Source organism: Mus caroli, unplaced genomic scaffold (genome assembly GCF_978045245.1).
Source record: "Mus caroli unplaced genomic scaffold, Mus_caroli_1 scaffold_18, whole genome shotgun sequence".
Lineage (NCBI taxonomy): Eukaryota > Metazoa > Chordata > Mammalia > Rodentia > Muridae > Mus > Mus caroli.
The window spans coordinates 62,356,150-62,375,043 of NW_028227273.1; the positions used below are offsets into that span (position 1 = coordinate 62,356,150).

General features: G+C 52.5%; 1 protein-coding gene across 4 annotated transcripts; it reads left to right on the forward strand.

The window, feature by feature from the left end:
* The first annotated feature begins 709 nt into the window (after window positions 1-709).
* Wdr4 (WDR4 tRNA N7-guanosine methyltransferase non-catalytic subunit) lies at window positions 710-18,641 on the forward strand. 4 transcript variants are annotated; one of them, XM_021186354.3, is made up of 11 exons: window positions 710-867; window positions 2,462-2,530; window positions 3,194-3,337; window positions 9,721-9,877; window positions 10,509-10,621; window positions 12,105-12,165; window positions 12,651-12,749; window positions 13,490-13,554; window positions 14,204-14,387; window positions 14,809-14,878; window positions 16,044-18,641. In XM_021186354.3, the coding sequence occupies exons 1-11, from the start codon at window positions 779-781 to the stop codon at window positions 16,232-16,234; spliced, it is 1,242 nt and encodes a 413-aa protein (XP_021042013.2). In that variant the 5' UTR covers window positions 710-778; the 3' UTR covers window positions 16,235-18,641. The 4 variants fall into 4 exon arrangements, with proteins under 4 accessions (XP_021042013.2, XP_021042014.1, XP_029327469.1 ...); XM_021186355.3 differs by lacking the exons at window positions 710-867; window positions 2,462-2,530 and having other exon boundaries at window positions 3,200-3,285; XM_029471609.2 differs by lacking the exons at window positions 710-867; window positions 2,462-2,530 and having other exon boundaries at window positions 3,209-3,337; window positions 9,660-9,877.
* Window positions 18,642-18,894: the final 253 nt, after the last annotated feature.

Genomic DNA, 18,894 nt, shown 5'->3' on the forward strand with positions numbered 1-18,894 from the left:
CTTCTGCCTCCCAAGTGCTGGGATTAAAGGCGAGTGCTACCACCTCCCAGCTTGTACAAGTAAAATGAAGAGTCGTTCTGACTCAGTTTCAGGTAAAAATGGAGCCAACTGCTGCTTTATAAGATAGACTCACTCAGAGAACCGCACAACCTTAAGACGGCAGTTGTACACAGCATAGTAAGTGTGACTTTGAAACAGGACACTGATCAGATCAAAGAGTTTACTTTCACTAGGGTGTGTTGGGTGGGTGGGGCAGATAAACCATCTTTTTTAGGAGCTGCCTTGGGGGTTCACATCCAACCTATAAGAGACCACAATATTCTGGACGTTGTGAGTCACTGGGATGGATGGAACGAGTCTTTTGGTGATCTGGGCAGGCACACCGTTAGACTCGTTTGACAGTTGGGGTCCAAGAGGTCTTTGTCTTAAATGAGCACATTTCCAGTGACTCGTACTCATACACGGCTACATATTGGGCCTGGCCATCCAATACTGATGCCACACAGCAGCTTTTTGTTGTTGTTGTTTTTAAACTGTCACACAATGAGTACCAGACCCGGTCCAAGAGGTCACCTAACGTGACGGGCAGTAAAGTCAATCACCAAAGGCAGTATGGGGATCTGCAGCATCAGCACCTCTGGGGGCACTGAGATCAAATGAGACTACGCGCATGCTCCTGGACGGTACGCCGTTCGCGTGGCGCCGAGTGACATCACTGACAAGCGCCAGCAGGAAGGGCGCAGCGCGTCGCACGTGTCCGGAGGCGGCGGGCGGGCCCATGGCGAGCTCTGCGGGGCTGGCACTGTGCTCCCAGACGCTGGTGGTGCGAGGAGGCAGCCGGTTCCTAGCCTTCTCCACTGCGGGCAGGTAAGAAGTCCGGGCTGAGAGCGGCGGGGCCGGAGCGGCAGTGTTCCGTGTCCTCCCGGATTCCCTGTCCTCGGCGCCTCTTCACCACGGCGCATCACCCCGTAACCTGCCCGGCAGGTCCGGGGCGCTCTCTGTTCAGAGTAGGGGTACTTCCGGACTCTGAGGCGCCTGCGCGGCGCTGGGAGGGCTAAGTCACGTGGGTGTCGCATTGCCCAGGCTTCTAGGGGGTCCTGGTCAATCTTGACCCGCTTGGAACCTCCCTGATGAGGGTCATATATTAGGGAACCCTACAGATTCTCTCACTGAGCACAAAACATGCTCTCTCTTGGGTCTGCGTCCAGCAACTGGGCTCTACTTGCTCTTCAGGGATTTTGGGTTCTTAACCCGACTCCTCCCAAAGCCAGGACGAACGCAGAACCCGAAGTGAGCATCTCCCTAAAGACCTTTCACACGACATAAAGTTTTGCTTTATGTTATTTCTGTCTTTATGTATACGTTGTGCTCGGTCAAAGGATTCTTTGAGCAAGTAGTTGATTACCACGAACCTAGAGGATCAGTGGCAGTCCGTTTTGGCTCTTTTTTTTTTTTCCTTTCCAGTCTAGCTTTGGTACTTTGACATGTGAAGATTAGGAACGTTCCTCAATTTGTGTCTTTTGGGGAATGCCATTGGCCAACAAAGTTTCAGACTTGGAAAATGACTCTTCTTTCTGAAGTTGAGTGTTTAACTGGAAAAGTCTTTGGTGCTGCCACGTTATAGGTTGTCAACAGCACCAGATGCTTTAATGGATCAGGGTACAGGATCAGAGCAAAAGAAAGGAGCTTAAGTTCTGATTCGGAAAGTGTGTGATTCCTTCCCATTTGAATAAGAGCCTGAAGCTCACTGGGGCAGGTGAGACTTGTTTCTGAATTCTGTAAAGACAGCCTCAGCAGTTATAAATTTGGAAGGAAAGCCGAGTTGAAAAATAATACTAGAGGGCTGGAGAGATGGCTCAGAGGTTAAGAGCACTGAATGTTCTTCCAGAAGTCCTGAGTTCAATTCCCAGCAGCAACATGGTGGTTTATAACCATGGATAATGAGATCTGGTGCCCTCTTCTGGTATGCAGGCATACATGCAGGCAGAACATACACACACACACACACACAGACATATATACACACATATATATATATATATATATATAATAAATTAATTAAAAATCAGAACGTGTGGGGTAATGGGGGATGGAGGTGGCAGGGGCAGTGGCAGTGGACACTTTTGATCCCGGCACTCAGGCAGAGGCAGGTGGATATCCAAGTTCAAGGCTAGCCTGGTCTACAGAGCAAGTTCCAGGATAGCCTGGGCTACACAGAGAAACTACCACCATAACAAAAAACAGTATCAGAACGTAATTTCCTTAGAATCAGCAGGTTGGCGGCTGGAAGAATACTGTATTGATTAAGAGTACCATGGCATGCTGATTGATGTATACTATTAGGAGGCTAAGCAGTGGCAGTTCTTGGCTCTTCTCTGTCATGGATAAGACCCATAACGTAATGACGGTGGAATGTTTTTGTTCCAAGAGAAAGATGCTCACTCTTGTCTCTTCTCTTTAGTGATGATGACTGCGTCTTCACATACGACTGCAGTACTGCAGAGAAGAAGGCCACGCCAGAAGATAAAGGGTGAGATGGCAGGGAAGCCCTTGTGGTTTGAGCAGTGAGCCCGGAGAATAGCACACTCACTGAAGTCCTAGGTCTGGTTACCTAGCTGTGAGGCTAGGCTAAGTTCCATTTCAGAGAGGAACATGGAAGTAACTTTAAATGTAGGCATTCAGAATATGTAGGACCTTCTCAGATACTTTTAAATTTTTTGTTTTGTTTTAATTTTAATTTCTTTAGCATTCATTTTTGTTGCTGGCTCTTTAAAGTAACAGTGACCATTTCAAACAAAGTGCATTGAGGGCAGGTGTGGGGAATTAACTAATTGAAAGGTACAGAGCAGCCTGTGACTGTTTTGTGTGGTGGCTTGGTCTTGGGACTCCGTTTGTTACTAATTTTATTGGCCCCTGCCTCTAGCCTTGGGTTAGTCCATGCCTATGAGGGCTAGACCATGTGATGTCTGCGAGTCCTTCCAGCCTACGCTGGATGTTAGCCTGTTGAGTTAGGTTTCACGCTTGGGAAATTAGAGCTGTTCTCGGAACATCCCTGGGTCCCCTGAGTCTGCCATCACGCTCTGGCTGCATGAACTGACTGACCAACATCTTCCACTTCACCTGTGTTAGGATGGATGAGCCCAGCAACTCAGGCGAGGCCTAATTGTTTCCTTTTCTCTCCCTGCCCTTTCAGGGAGGACGGGCAGCCCGCAGACACGGGGAGTGACTCGATTCTGGCGTCCACCTTCTCCAAGTCTGGCCGCTATTTTGCTTTAACAGATGACAGTAAGCGTCTGATTCTTTTCCGTACAAAACCATGGCAATGTCTGAGTGTCAGGTATGAAATGCTAACATTGAGTCATTAAGATGTCCTTGTACTTGCATGTCAGTAGCCGTAGTGACAGTAACCGTTGTAGTAAGCAGCTAACATGAAGTACCAGCTACGTGTGAGACTGACTGAAAACTAACAGCATGTGGGGGTGGGGTGGCATGGGCCCATTCTTGCACCCGTTGGGTGCTGTGAGGGTTAAATCGCCAGTTTCGGGCTGTTCAGCTTGGACAGCCTGTGCAGAGGCTGCAGTGCCAGCACTCAGTGACACCGTGCCACTGTGCCTTCCTGTTTTCCATGGGGCTGCAGCCTCATGCCCAGCAGGAGTGGGACTGTTAGTTAGCTCATGCTCCAAGTGTCGGGGCTCTGGGTAAGTGGAAGTGGGTGTTGCATGCGTGTAAGCTAGGTGATGAGGTTCATCCTTGTGTGTCTGTGGAGAAGATAAAGGACAGGCTAGGTGTTGGGTGAGACCAGCAGCTGGGCAGGGCCTCTCCTCCAGGAGTTCATAAGCATTCTGCATCACTTCTACAGTTTCTAAGGCAATGTGCAGGGAGGGAGATGTAGGTGGTGATGATGCTGAGGAGTGGAGACTGTGTGTGACTGATTTGTGTCTCTGCCTTTTCTCGGTGCCGTCCTGTCCCTGTGAATGTGCACCTGTGGTGCTTAGTGCTGGGCAGATTACCAACAACCTAATACAGATGCTCTGGGTCTCCTGAATCTCTTTATTCTGTGGCATCAGCACACCGAGCAGAGTCAGCCAGGGCCTCCCTTACCCCTGTCCCCACCCCTACTGCTGATTTAACTGAGCTTGAGTTTATTCATCAGTTTTTCTGTTGCCCTTTCAAAATCCCTGACAGAAGCAACTCAAGGGAAGGAGGGTTTATTCTGGCTGGTCGCTCAGAGGATGCGCTTTTGGGGCAGGCATGGTGCTGGTAGCAAGCGTCAGGATGCGTCAGTGGGGAAGGAAAGGTGTGGTGGGCAGAGCTTACAGTGCTGATGGATCATCTGCAGGTCTGTTAGGATCAGAAAGCAGGACTGGACAGGGTCTGCCAGCTAGGCCTTATCTCTCTCTCTCTCTTTTTCTCTCTCTCACTCTTTTTTTTTTTTTTTTTTTTTTTTTTTGGTTTTTCGAGACAGGGTTTCTCTGTGTAGCCCTGGCTGTCCTGGAACTCACTCTGTAGACCAGAGTGTGGCCTCGAACTCAGAAATCCACCTGCCTCTGCCTCCTGAGTGCTGGGATTAAAGACACACCACCAAGCTCGGCTAGGCCATATCTCTTAAAGGTCCTGTAGCCCTCAGAACCACACCATTGCTGTGCATGGAGTGCTCAAGCACATGAGCCTGTGGGACATTACACACTCATCCAGGCAGGGTGGCCTTGGGCATGACATTTGAACTACTGATGTTCAGGAATGAGCTTTTTGGGTTTTTAGTTCATCCTATTTTCTTTTTTTTTCTTTTTTTTTTTTTTGTTTTTGTTTTTCGAGACAGGGTTTCTCTGTATAGCCCTGGCTGTCCTGGAACTCACTCTGTAGACCAGGCTGGCCTCGAACTCAGAAATTCGCCTGCCTCTGCCTCCCAAGTGCTGGGATTAAAGGTGTGTGCCACCACGCCCGGTCTTCATCCTATTTTCTAAGAGATGAGTTTAAAAAACTCTCTGGCTACTTGGTGGTGTCGTCAAGAGCACATATATCCATCTGCCCTCTGTCGGCCCATTGCCTGTCAGTGTGTATATTTTTGCATCTTAGATGGTATTAAATGTGTACTGTATAGAAACAGCACAGTAAGTTAACATAAGGACACTTGATGCACCAGGCTTCCTGAGGCCCTCCCACAGACAGACAATTCACCAGCAAGACATCGTTGGCTTTATTTTTTGCATTTACTTATTTTTTGTGCACTGGTGTGTGTGTGTACACACGTGTACCTACATATGTATACCTATATGTGTGCTTGGGTCACTTCTCCTTCTGCCATTCGAGTCCTGGGGATAAAACTTGGGTCCTCTGGCTTGGCAGCAAGCCTTGTCCTGGAACCCACTTAAGGCTGGACATAGGAGGTATGCATCTGTCATCACAGCACTCCAGCAAAGGTGGAGCTAGAGACAAGAGGACTCTGTAAGCTGCAGACAAGCTAACCTTGTGTATGCAGAGGCAAAGAACAGGAGATGCTGTTCAAACAAAATGAAAGCACGAATACTGCCTGAGAAGTTCCTCTGTCCTTCAGGCATGTGCTGTAGCACTCACATGCGTGTATCCACGCAAGGGAACCCACACATATGCACAGAAGGTTTTGACACTCACAGGCGTGTATCCACGCAAGGGAACCCACACATATGCACAGGAGGTTTTGACACTCACATGCGTGTATCCATGCAAGGGAACCCACACATATGCACAGAAGGTTTTGACACTCACATGCGTGTATCCACGCAAGGGAACCCACACATATGCACAGAAGGTTTTGAGAATGTGATAGGGATCCTTCTAGGTTAAAGACTGACTGCAGAGGTAGGCATGAGAATCACCTGGTCACCATGACAGCACAGGCTCTAATGTGCCAGCCTGGAATGGGGTGGATGCTCTGTGAGTTGTTAGTCAGGTGCTGGGGACACAGCCTTGTGCTCAGAGCGTGTTCCCCGCTCATCTGCACCCTTAGCCCTCAGTATGTGGCTCACATAAGCTTACATGCTGGTTGTGCTGTGTGCTGCCCTTGGGCGTGAGCTCAGACAGTCCTCTGACCTTCTGTTTTTAGATCATAGCCGGCCACAGCACAGCTAGGGCACTTGACAGCTAGGATGTAGGAGTGTGGGAGACTGGGATGTAGTTGCTGTGGGTTGGGAGGCAGCAGCAGCAGTGCAGGCTGCAGGTGTTGGAGAGGTTGCATCTTGGGCCTGCTGTGGCTGTAGAGTGCCACTGGGCAGGCCTATGGTGTGCTTGTCTGTGTCTACACTGAATACGTGCACGGGGCCTGAAGAGGCCAAAAGAGGATGTTAGAACCTCTGTAGCTGGGGTTCAGTGCTTGTGACCTACCACTTGGGGCCTCTGCAGGAGCAGCAAGCCCTTTACAGCTGAGCCATTTCTCCAGCTCCTGCACAGGTTTCTAAATGTGCTTCTCATCATGCAGCGTTCTCAGATCTTCAGTCTCAACTGCCAGGGAGGCAGTGTGGCTTTCTGCACACTGGACAGTTGTTTGCATTTTGTGAACTTCATTTGTATCTTTCAGGGGGTTTTGTTTTGTTTTTGTTTTCAGTAAGAGGAGTTTCAAAGGTAAGAGCTCTTTGGAAGAATTGAAATTGAGAAAACTCCTCCTTTGGCATATTGGGTTCCTGAAGTTAGTAGGGCAAGTAAAGAAAGTCCTTCCCTCTCTGTCTGCTGGGAAATTTGACGGCAGGGCGAGTGTGGGGTGAGCGTGAGGAAGGGACAAGAGCAGGGAGGTCTGATCCGGATGGACGGACGGACGGACAGCAGCAGCCATGTGGAGTGGGGCTGCTCAGTCCCCTCACACTGGAGGCTGCTGTACTCTATCCTCTGGAGCCACTGTGCGTCCTGGGCACGGATCTCCTTGGACTCTGAACTTGCTCCCTTGGGGAGGGAGACCTTTACACCCTTGTCGTGCAACCTGGCTCCAGCATTTTGCATGTATTTGAGTTTGTCCTGCATAGCATTGGGGACCCCAGGCTGCTCTGGGCCTCCCTGGCTGAGGCCTGGGTGCTATCCAGCTACTGTCTTCAGTCTCTCTCTACTTTCCTTCTTTCTGTTCTCTCTCCTCTCTTTCTCCCCTCCCTGCCTTCTTCCCCCTCCCTCCCACCTTCCATCCTTTTCCCCCTTCTCCCTCTCCCCTCTCTTCCCTTCCTTGTTTTTTCGAGACAGGGTTTCTCTGTAACCCTGGCTGTCCTGGAACTCCCTCTGTAGATCAGGCTGGCCCTCAGTCAGAGAGGGCCGGGTTTAAAGGCATGGGCCACCACACCTGGCTTCTCCCCTCAGTCTTATGTTGGAAAATTGTGGGTAATAGTGTATCAGTTCAGAGTGGTAGGGCCATAGAGACTACCACTTGGTGGGCCAGGAACCCCTTATTTGCCTTTTGGGCCAGAAACCAGGGTTGCCGGCTAAAGACGAAGGCATCAAGGGACAGATGAAGCCTTTAGTTTTGGTGGGTGTGTTTTTATGAACAAGAATCTTGTGTGTGCAGTTGGACCATTCTAGAGTGTTCTACAGAAAGTAACAGCACACAGGAAGAAGCTGTTTGCTCTACACTGGGTTGGCAGAGCTATGGACAGACAGCTGTGGCAGGTGTTTTGAGACTCTTGGTGCCTGGCAGGACCTATGTGGCTCAGAAGGCTCCCGTGGGGCAGCACCATACGTAAATGGGAGCTTCAGGGCTCAGCAGTGCGACATGCTGACAGAGACTACCCTTTTCTCCCTCCACTGGAGCCCACCAGAGGGGAGCCCACTGTTTTGTGGGGCTCTTGGCTGTAAACCCTGAGACCAGAAGATTAGGGATATGCCTAACACCTCCTGTCACATAGTATGGGGTTCAGTGGGGCACCTGCCTGCCTCAGCTCCTGGAGTGACCTCCCTGTATGCTTCCTGTCTGATGGTCTGACTTGGGTTCTAGCCCCAGGATTTACCCACAGCGGATACCTTCCTGGAGCTGCCTCTATGCCTTAGTCTGAGAGGGTGGTGGGGTATCATGGATATTTCTGCCTGGAGCTGAGTAGCAGCGTATGGCATGGGAAGACTCAGACAGGAAGCAAGTTCTGGGGCAGGTGCAGTCCTCAGGTGTTTTGTCTTGACCCCAGTTAGAGCTTGTGCTTGAGTTTGGCACAGTTGCTCATTGAACCCATTTACACAGGCGTGGTTGCTAGGCGGCTCAGGCCATTTGTTTTGGTTCATTGGCCCCAGCCAGAGCCCAATTGTGTTTCTCCTGTTCCCTCTGGAGCGTCTACTCTGCAGCTGCGCAGTCAGACAGATGGAGGAGAGTAGCGCTACAGCCACCTCCTTCCCTTTGCTTTCTGTCTCTTGTGGAACACTACCCTCAAGTGTCAAGTTCTGACTCAGGCCTACATACAGCCAGCCCACTGCTGTGGGGCTGTGGGTCCTGTCCTGCACCAGCATCAGCTCCTCAGTGATCGCTACGGCCCATGCTGAGCTGCAAAGGAAAGGACAGGGTTTCTGTGGTGAGGGTGTGTGCACTGCAGAGCAGGGTTAGAACGATGGATGCAGAGTTACCATGGGGCCTGGGCCAAGGAGTGCTGTGAATGGGTTGATATGACAGATTTAAGTGGTCTCCAACACTGTGCCTGTATCTTGTCCTGGGGATTCTGGCTGACTCACGGCTGCTCTGTTGCCTGTGGCTCACGTTGCTCTGGGTATGAAGTTACCGACAGCCACTGTAAGGGTATGCTAGCCTGGTAGTACCTGTGGCCGTCCTGAGTCTAGGCTCAGACCTAGCGGCAGAGTCACAGATGTGGTGGGGTGAGGTGGGGGTGGGGTGGGGGTGGGTCGAGCCATGTGGTCCTGTTGGGTGGGGGGACTCCAGGGCAGGGGTCCAGAGAGCATATATGCTTTGTAGCACAGCTAGCAATTGTCTCCTTCAAATGAGCAGCAAAAGGTTCTGGGGTAGGGATCAACTTCTCCAGCATTTTATTGAGAGCTTTTCAGACACGCAGCAAAGGCAGGGGTGGGAGGTTGCAGGGGGTGGTTAATAGCAAATGCTCGTGACACAGGCCTGGAACTCTCATTCTTCCTCAGCCTCTGGGGCGCTGGGGTTTCTGGTGTGTGCCTGCCTGTCTTTGTTTTTATGCTTTAGTTTTTTCAAGACAGGATTTCTCTGTGTAACCATTGCTGTCCTGAAACTCGGCTGCCCTCAACTCAGATCCACAGCCTCTGCCTTCCAAGTGCTGGGATTAAAGGTGTGAGTCTCCACGCCCGCTGTGTCTTTCACTCTTTTGAGGGAATTCTAAGAGTAGACTAGGTTGAAGGCACTGTCCTTTTTGGCTCATTGTGTTGCTTTATGTTTGAGGCACCACCATCTGCAGTCTTCTGCTCCTAACCTGCAACAGGGCGGGCCAGACCCCGTCAGCTCTTCCTAGTTCAGAACTGTTCAGTTAAAAACACACCGACTACCCAGACCTGTGGCACATCCCAGCCTAGTGTCACCGTTGAGATGTGACCAGCCTTCAGCCGAGCAAGGCCGTGTAGAGAAGGCCTGCTTTACAGTCACCAGCGGTGAGGGCTGGGCGTGTGCTACCCCGTTGCACCAGGTGATGTTTGTCAAAGCATTGTGAGTGTAGCTCACAATTTTAAATTGGGACCATCTCTGGCTTTAGGGTCTGAGGAGGGTCTGCGCTGACTTGGGGCACGAGGCAGCTCAGCTCTCTGACTCTGCAGGATGGTGGTGCGGAGGTGCACCGCCCTCACCTTCACAGCCTCAGAGGACCGGGTCTTGGTGGCTGACAAGTCTGGAGATGTCTACTCCTTCTTGGTGCTGGAGCCGGATGGATGTGGCAGGCTGGAGCTTGGGCACCTCTCCATGCTGCTAGACGTGGTATGTGGGAACACACAGGCAACGCTGTCCACTTCAGTCACGGCTGGAGGGGGGCAGTCTATGGACAGGGCCAGGTGGGAGAAGCATGGGGGTCCCAGATCAGGAGCCTAGAGTGGCACTGACAGGCAGGAGACTCTCATTGTGTACCTCTGGACCACAGTCTGGGCAGTGCGGGGGAGTGGTGAGAGCTACTTGGCCTGTGGTCTCCTCTCTTTCCCCTCCTAAGGTTTAACTATGACCTAGGCCTCCTACCTATAGAACTGGGACAGCCTGAGGTGGGTGGCATCAAGGGCTATGTGCAGTGCTTAGTATGACTCTGGCTGCTGCCATACAATGTGGGGGATGGGAGGGGTGCAGCAGGTATGGGTGGGTGGTGTTGGAGCAGGTCTCAGTGTATAGCGGTATGGCTCTGGCCTTTATTTAAGCTGAGGAAAGGGAACTGGCTCTTCTGAGGACCCTCCCACAGTAGGGGAGCTCCTTCTACACCCTGCCAGTTCCTATGGCTCTTCCAAGCTGCACTTCAGCTCCCTGAAACGCCTTCAGGGTGGCCTGGAGAAAATACAAACATTCTGATGGTATTTGCAAGGCTGCCCAGTGAGTGGCTCTCTCTCCGTCCCCCCTGGTGATGTAGGCTGTGAGTCCTGATGACCAGTTTGTGCTCACTGCAGACCGGGATGAGAAGATCCGGGTCAGCTGGGCTGCTGCCCCACACAGCATCGAGTCTTTCTGCCTGGGACACACTGAGTAAGTGCAACCCTGTCCCCTGTCTAGACAGGGAAGTCTGGGTCTAATAGATGAGGGTGATTGGAGCACTGGTGCTATTGGTAGACTAGGGACGCCATGCTAAGAGCTATTTGGAGACTCAGAAGGCTGTATCAGGCCCTTGGCTCCCACGGGTGTGAGAGCTGCAGAAATCCAGGGCTGTGGGCTGTGTGAAGCAGTTGCTTTGAGCTTAACCTCCTGGGCTAGTGCTCCTCAGCCCATTTCTCCAGTCTCTCATTGAGAACTGCGGGCTGGGCTCTGCTGAGCCTCAGTCTGGGGCATGCACTCCTGCCACAGGACCCTGACCCCTTGCTAGTTTGTGGAACTGCTTTTATGTGGCAGCCCTTTCTCTGCTTGCTGCTGCCTACTTCCGTAGGGACTTCACCCCTCTACCCTCCACAGGACCTGAGGACAGTGACTTGAGAGGAACAGTGCTTGTTAGTTAGCTTTTGGGATTTCTGCAGTGCCAGGGATGGAACCTCTCCTGTGGCCTTTTCTATGATGGTTCAGTGTAGTGCAGCTTGTGGAGACTGGTTCCCATTCTTAGCTGCGAGAACTTGCTGTGACTTGGGCCTATGGAATGCACACAGCTTATTCCTCTTGGAGGGCCTAAGAGGACAACTAGGTCCCCTAAGAGAAGGCAGCTGTTGGTCAAAGGCCAGCTGCAGACCAGGTCAGGGTCAGGTTGGTGACTTGGTATTGGGTAATGGGGATGAAGGGAGCCATGTGAACCAACATGGTAGGAGCCCTGGGTATTGTGAACAATAATTGAAGTCTGTTAAGAGCTGGGAGAAGGGGCTGAAGAGATGGCTCAGCGGTTAAGAGCACTGGCGGCTTTTCCAGAGGTCCTGAGTTCAATTCCCAGCACCCACATGGTGGTTCATGAGCATCTGTAATGGGGTCTGACATACTCTTCTGGCTTGCAGGCATACATGCAGACAGGGCACTCATACATTAAAACAATATAACAGGAGCTGGGAGAAGGGCAGCATTGTTGCCTGCACTGGAGGTCATGTTCCTGGCCAGGGGGATTGCAGGGTAGGTGTAGGTTCCTGGAGAGCCAGCTTGCTTAGGCTCACATCTGGTGGCAGAGTGGCTGCTGCTGTCCTGTGTAGTTGGGAGCCACAGAGCTAGGCTGGGCTTTGTGGGTGGCTTCACAGAGGCCTCTTGGGGTCTTCTCAGAGTGTTTAGTAGTATGGCTTTGACCTGCATGTAGGCATCTCAAATGGAGGCAGGTTTATGGGGCAGAGTGAGGTAGTGAGTGTCCCCATGCAGAGCTGCACGTGACAATGCTCTGGCAGAACTGGGCCCTGCCCCCTTGGTCCACATGTAATGTTGGAGACTCACACGTGCCAGCCGTGTTCTCAGCACCCCCTGGTATGGGTGGGGTCGGCGGTGGTTTCCCTTTCTGAGCAGGGTGAGAGGCTCCCTCCCGTGTTGGGTGACCTGGCTTTGCTCTCCACAGGTTTGTGAGCCGCATCCTTGTAGTGCCCAGTCATCCTGAACTGCTGCTTTCTTCCTCTGGGGTAAGTGGTGTGCCTGCTGCTGGGTGGCCACAGCAAAAGAAAGTATCCAGCCTCTTGTCCCCAACTAGGATGCCAAGTCCACCAGTCTGTTGGTTGTGGCCACTAGAGGGAGAGTCTTTCTTTGGGGCTGTGAATATAGTTTATGTGCCCATGTGTGTTTGCCTGCCTGGTCCCAGCACAGCATGTGGTGTAAATGGACTTTCTCAGTAGGGGAGTCTGGCCATCTTGGTTCCTTTGCCTGCTGGGCCATGGCTTGGTGTATTGACTCGTCTGTCATCAAGGAGGCTTTCCTAGGTGCTCTGGCATAATTGGTTAGCTTTCAGTACTCTGCAGAGAGTTTTCTTCATAAGGGAGCCCTAGCTGTCAGAGGGACTCTGTCTGCACCCAGCCGTGTTCAGCGTCCCGTTCCCCTCCCCTCCTATCCCCTCCTTTCTTGCTTCTGGGCAGGCCTCTTGAGCATACATGTAGCCCTTCTGTCTATACAGGATGGCACCCTGAGACTCTGGGAATACAGAAGCGGTAGGCAGCTGCAGTGCTGTGACCTGGCCGGCCTACAGGAGCCTGGAGAACAGCCAGGCCACAAGGTACCTGAGTGTTTGCCAGCCACCTCCTCTTGCTCTCATTATGGGGACATCATCTTTTAGAAATGTTTCCTTGCTGCAAGCAAGTTTAGGGAATACACACAGGATTCCCAGTTCTGCAGCGCCTGATGGGAAACAATTCACATTGCACTTTGTGTGTACACGGGCTGGCAGAACAGGAAGGCCTCCAGGCATACTTGAATATTAAACAATGATGGCAGACAGCCTTACTGTATTTTGTCAGTGCTGGGGGCACGTCAGCATTCTCTGTGCTCATGGAGTCCCCCTGGCACCTCCTGTGTACCCATGATTCCTCAGGGTGTTCCCGGATTGCTCAGCTTAAAATTGGGTGGCATGGTGCCTGCCCTTCCCCAGGCCAGCCAATGAGAGGCACGTCCTTTTTTTTCTACACCTGATGATATTTGGAATTTCTAGAAGCTCCTGTGTGTATCACCTTTTATCCTGGGAAGCATGAACAGTTGTGTCTTTAATCATAGCCCCTCTTCCCATGTGTTCTGCATGGCTTTGGAGGCATATCATAGGCCTGCAGGGACAGCCGGGGCCATGTGTGAGGACAGGGGCATTGGCTGCTTCCCTCCTGGTGATTCCGGATTGTTTTCGTGGACTCTTGCCCCGAGTTGGCATTATGTGGGACCCACGGTGCCTGTGCCCTTAGACTCCGCTGAGAAGGGTGCTTAGGTGCCTGGGAGCAGAGCCCAGCTAAGCAGCTGCTTTCCCTGCAGGGGTTGGCCGCATCCAGGATTGCATTCTGGGGACAGGAGAGCTATGTGGTGCTTCTGTGTGAGTGGTAAGACAGCGGGTCTCAATGTTCATGGCGAGTTGGCACCCATGGGGCAGATTGAGGGGCTGGGTATAATCGAGGGGTTCCTTCTGCTGCCCCTTCTCAGTGCGGGGGCAGGTTTCTGGTGATCTGCATTCTGTCCTATGAAGCCTGGGGTTGCTCTTTGCTCTCCTTAGACATGAGAATATTATAGGTTTGGAGAGGAGAGAACCCAGCCTTCTGTCTACACCAGTGGTTCTCAGCCTTCCTGTACTACAGTTCATGTTTGGTGATTCCAACCACAGCTAATTTTGTTGCTGCTTCATAACTGCAATTTTGCTGTTAGGAATTGTAATGTAAATATGTGTTTGCTAATGGTCTCAGGTAACCCCTATGAAAGGGTCATTTCATCCCTTCAGGGGTCGTGATCCACAGGTTGAGAAACACTGACATATACACTTGGAATGGGGTGGCCATTTCACTCTTCGTCCTGTATTAGTTCTTACTATAAAACAAGTTACTCCAGAACTTGGACCTTAAACATGTACCATCTCCCAGGGTTTGGGTGGCTCAGGGTCTGCAGGTAGTATAGGCAGGCCTAGGGCCAGGATGTCTTGTGCAGAATGGTACGTGGGCATGCTGCTGTGGTGACGACCCGTCTCTCTCTCCTGGAAAGCGTTCCCGTGGTCTTCGTCTTCCAGCTTGATGCCAGCAGACAGCAGCTGGAGTTCAGACAGCGGCTGACTTTCCCTCACCGAGTGTGGGATGTTATGTTTGAGGAGGCCCGGGGGCTGTGGGTTCTACAGGACTGCCGTGATGCCCCCCTGGTACTCTGGAGGCCCGTGGGTGGTGAGTGGCAGGTGAGAGCACCCAGCAGCTCCGTGGTCTGAGCCTGGTGTTTTGGTGGGGCGTGGCAGGGTGGGGCTGGGGTTTCCCCACAGCCTTGATTACATCCATCTAGGTCCTAAGGCTATAGCCTGAGGCAGCTTGTCTGCCCTGGCTTTGGTCCCAGTCCCTGTGTACAGGAGGTTCCCACACTGCGGAAGGCAGCACTAGGACTGACATGGGTGTACTCTTCCTGTGTGCAGGCCTGTGTCAGGGCCTTGCTGGATACTGATGTGCAGGGAGCACTGCGGGAAATCTCTGCCAATCCCATAAGGCTTTGGGCGAGGCAGGACAGCATTGGGAACTCTTGGCCAGCTTCGGCTGCCTGTGCCCGAGGCTGGCCCCACCAGGCCTCTGCCTGCTCTCTCTGAGTCCCTGCTCACTTGTCACCTGCAGGCTGTTCCAGACAGTGCTGTGTCCCGGAGACTCTGCAGCCATCTCCGTGAGAGCTGGGCCATGCTGGAAGGTGAGAGCTCTGTGAACAGGGTCTGTAATGCAGACAAGGAGTGCTGCTGCTGTGCAGTGAGGAGCGGTGAGCTGGCTGGTGTGGGGCTAGGGCAGTGACTCAGTTACTGCTTGGGATGGCCAGTGTTGTATTCACTGGCCAGAGGTTGCCCATCCAGGCAGGACCACCCAGACCCAGTCTCTATGAAACAAACTATTACTCAGAAAAGATGTTGCAAAGCCAATTCTTAGAAGTTAGGGTTCCTAGACTTTTGGGGTGCTCCACACACAGATGGAGCACATGTGGATAGGGCAGGGAGGAGCACCACGCTAGCCTGTGCATCCTGAGCCTTGGCTGCTGGCGGTCAGGGAACCACACCCACCTGAGGGTAGGGTGACCTAAGGGTCCTCTCTAGCATGCAGCTCTGATTGTCCTTGGGATGTAGCTCACTAGGGTGAGACTGGCTGAGGGGCTGTGCCAGTAGCACCTGAGCTTAACACTCAAGGACATCTACGGCAGTGTGGCATGCTCTTACCCAGAGCCACAGCCTGCCAAGGCCTTGCTCTGGGTCTGGAGTCCTGGAGTGCCTGTGGCCTCTGTAGATGACCACCTGCTGTCCACTGGGGTTGACTGACTCAGGCTATCTCAGGTTCCCCTTGGGTAGGGTTCATTCCTGCGCGGGAGATGGTTGGAGGATTCAGGCCTCACTAATACGCTCCCCCAGTTCAGGACCTGCAGCTGGCTTTGTCAGTGAATGAATGAGAAAGTGCAGACAAGATGTCAGCCAATCCCTGGTCTCTACTTCCCACCTCTACCCCTTCCCTTCAACATTCTGTTGGAACAAGTCCCCAGGTCCAGCCCAAGTGTGGATCTCAAGGGTTGGGTCACATAAGGTTTAGGGTCTTTGAGATATCAGGGAGGTAGAATTCCCAAGGCCACCTGGGCAGTGGTGGCGCACGCCTTTAATCCCAGCACTCGGGAGGCAGAGGCAGGTGGATTTCTGAGTTTGAGGCCAGCCTGGTCTACAGAGTGAGTTCCAGGACAGCCAGGGCTACACAGAGAAACCCTGTCTCGAAAAACAAAACAAAACAAAAGTCCCAAGGCCATCCAGTGAGAGGAGGTAGTGCTGGCCCCTGGGCCATGTTCCAAGTCACTCACCTGGCATCTCTTCTTGTCCTTGTCATAGGCTCTGTTGGAACAGGTGACAGCTTCCGCAGCCTGTACAAGGCCACCTTTGACAACATGACCTCTTACCTGAAGAAAAAGGAAGAGAGACTGCAGCAGCAGCTGAAGAAGAAGCGGCAAAGGAGCCCCTTCCCAGGGTCCCCGGAACAGACCAAAAAGGCGTGCCCGGGGCAGTCAGCCCTTAGTTGCTGACCTTGGACATGGCCACAGCTCTCATTCCTGAGGCCCCGCGCGGGCAGCTCTCTCCTCCCTTCTCCCTGGTTCATCCCTAGGGAGGGAGATCACAGCAGCTCAGTCCCTACCACTAGCTCAACAGTCTCTGATCTCCAGTCTGCCTTTGTCACTGAGAACAGGCTCCTGCCGGGTTGCAGGGAAGACAGGTGGAGTTAGCTAAGAGTCTAGAGCTGTGTGGGAGCACCTTCACATTGAAGGATACACTGACCCACAGCACCACGCACGTCTGTCGGGGCCCACAGTGACGTCCCTGGGGATCTCCAGGGAGGCCTGCAGGACAGGACCTGCCTTTACATCATTGCCGGGGGCTCTCCAGGAGGAGCTCTGTATGGCTCTGTAGCTGCTTGCTGTTTTGAGGCAGATTCAGTTGGTGCTGTTTTTTCTTTGTAGCACCACACTCCTGGGCTGGGCTGAGCAGACCGAGCAAGCTTCGGGGCTCTGAGGGTGTGACCTTGCCAGGCCAGCCTTGTTTTACAGGGAGTGATGGTGACCTCGTGGTTCTGTTGCTCTGAACTCTGCATACACTGCAGAACAGAAGGAAGTGAACAGAAATCACAGTATCAATAAAGACAAGCTTTGCCTAGCTTTCTGGAATGTTCGGCAGCAGCCTCCATAGCTGATCTTAAGACATTCAATGTGTGTATGCTCTTCAAATGACATGGCTCTTGGTGGTTAGAGAGGGGTGGTGTCGTCCAGCTCTGTCTATTCTCGTGCTATGTCCCAGACTAGCTGCAGCAGAGACCGTCTTGGGCTGGGGAGATGAGACCTGAGTTTAGGTACCACCCAAACATACAGAACAAAGGAAGGCCATAGCCTAGCATAACTGTAACCCTGATACTGGAGCTGCAGACTGAGGCAGCCTAGCCTAAACTGACATTTTAGGCTCTGTGAGACCCTGTCTCAAGATCAACAGTAGAGGAAGATGCCCAGTGTCATCGTCTGGCCTCCACACACAGTAGAAACAGTCTTGTGGCCACAAGCAGCTATCGAGTGGGTGGTGTTCACAGAGCAGGGTACTCACCTCTGTCTAGGAGCTAATGTCACGTGTCCTGGATGCTGGGATGTTTGGTCCCTGGAGAAATTGATGTGCAAACTGGGCTGTGGGCTGGGTCCTAACTAGTCTGAGGTAAATGAGAAAAGTCTGAGGGCCCAGGAATACAGCTTTGCTGAGCCAGTGCTGCATTCGCTCAGTCCTTTGGTCATGCGTAGCATGCGAGCCAGGTAGAGCCCATGCTTGCAAAGCACCAGTGCTCACAGGGCCATCATGGCCGGAGGGCCAGTGCAAGGAGCTGGGAGACTCGAGGGGTATCTGAGGTCCCTGGTGTCTGCCTTGTAGGCTCTGAGACAGCCACACAGACAGTGGTGGGGATTCCTTGTGTCAAAGGAGAGATGGTGGCCTTCATGGTGGGGTTATTCCTAAGGTCCTGGTGAGTCACAGTGCCAAACAGCACAGTGAGCAGCAGGCAGGCCCACCCCAACAATCCTAGTCCTGTCTCCACTTTTCTCAAGCCCTAGTGTTCATGATGGTCCTATCCCACAGTGACATCTGTGGATGTCCCAGGGTCCACTTATGTGAGTGTAGCCAGTGGAAGCACTCGGGGTGGGGTAGAGGAGGGTGTTGGGCCTCCATGTCCTACTATCTGGCTTTGGCTTTCCTGGCCCTGGGGCCAGCGGTGGCTCCTGGTCCCTTAGGCATAGCTTCTGAGCCTGTTAATTGGCCCCACTTTCAGGGGCCTTAGTGCCTGTAGGCTGGGTACATAGCATTATGCTTACAGGACCCTGCTAGCTAGTAGGCTAGTCCACATGCCTACACTTCATGTGGTTCCAGAAATTTCTTCCATAGTAGGGTGTGTAGAGTCCCATTTTTATTGGGACTATACTTCTATTTAAGGGGATTTGTGTCTTACCAGGTTTTAGGCCAGTCTGACCTGGGCAGTTCATGCTATGATTTCAGCTTGTGTCAGGACATCTTCACCTCCAACAGCATCTCCCCACTTCTGCTGGGATGCCCTGTTGCCAGGGTCGTTCCTGAGAGGCTGCCCACCAGTCTCTGATAAGACACCAAGGCAATTTATATGAGAGAGATTGATTGGCCTTGCAGTTCCAGAGAGCTGGGGGCCATGCTGGTGGAAGGGAGGCTGGAGCCCCAGTTGAGAGCTCCCATCTTTCACAGGCAGGAGGCAGGAGGCAGGAGGCAGGCAGGACACACACATCAACGAGGCCATAGGTCCTAATCCTTCTAAACATCTCCAACACTGGGGACCGTTCCCATCCAGACCAGTGCACACAGCTCTGTCCTTTGCCAGTTTAGACTTGGCCCCTGTACTTCCCTAAACCCCCTGCCTCATTAAACTTGTATCCACCACGTTGTCTCTGTGTCTTGCTTTGAGAGAGATTCCTTGCGCTCTGCCCCACCTCTCAATGATTCAATCCATCTGGTGGTGTTCAAAGTTTTGTCTCAGTATGATGGGAGGTCGTGTGGCACACAGCTGAAGTGCATACAAAATGGCATGCTACAGTATTCACATGTGTGAAGGTGCCCTCGGGAACAGGGCATTTGTTGCTGGAACTCCACACTCCCCTGTACTTGCCTACCAACACTGGTGGGCAGACTGGCC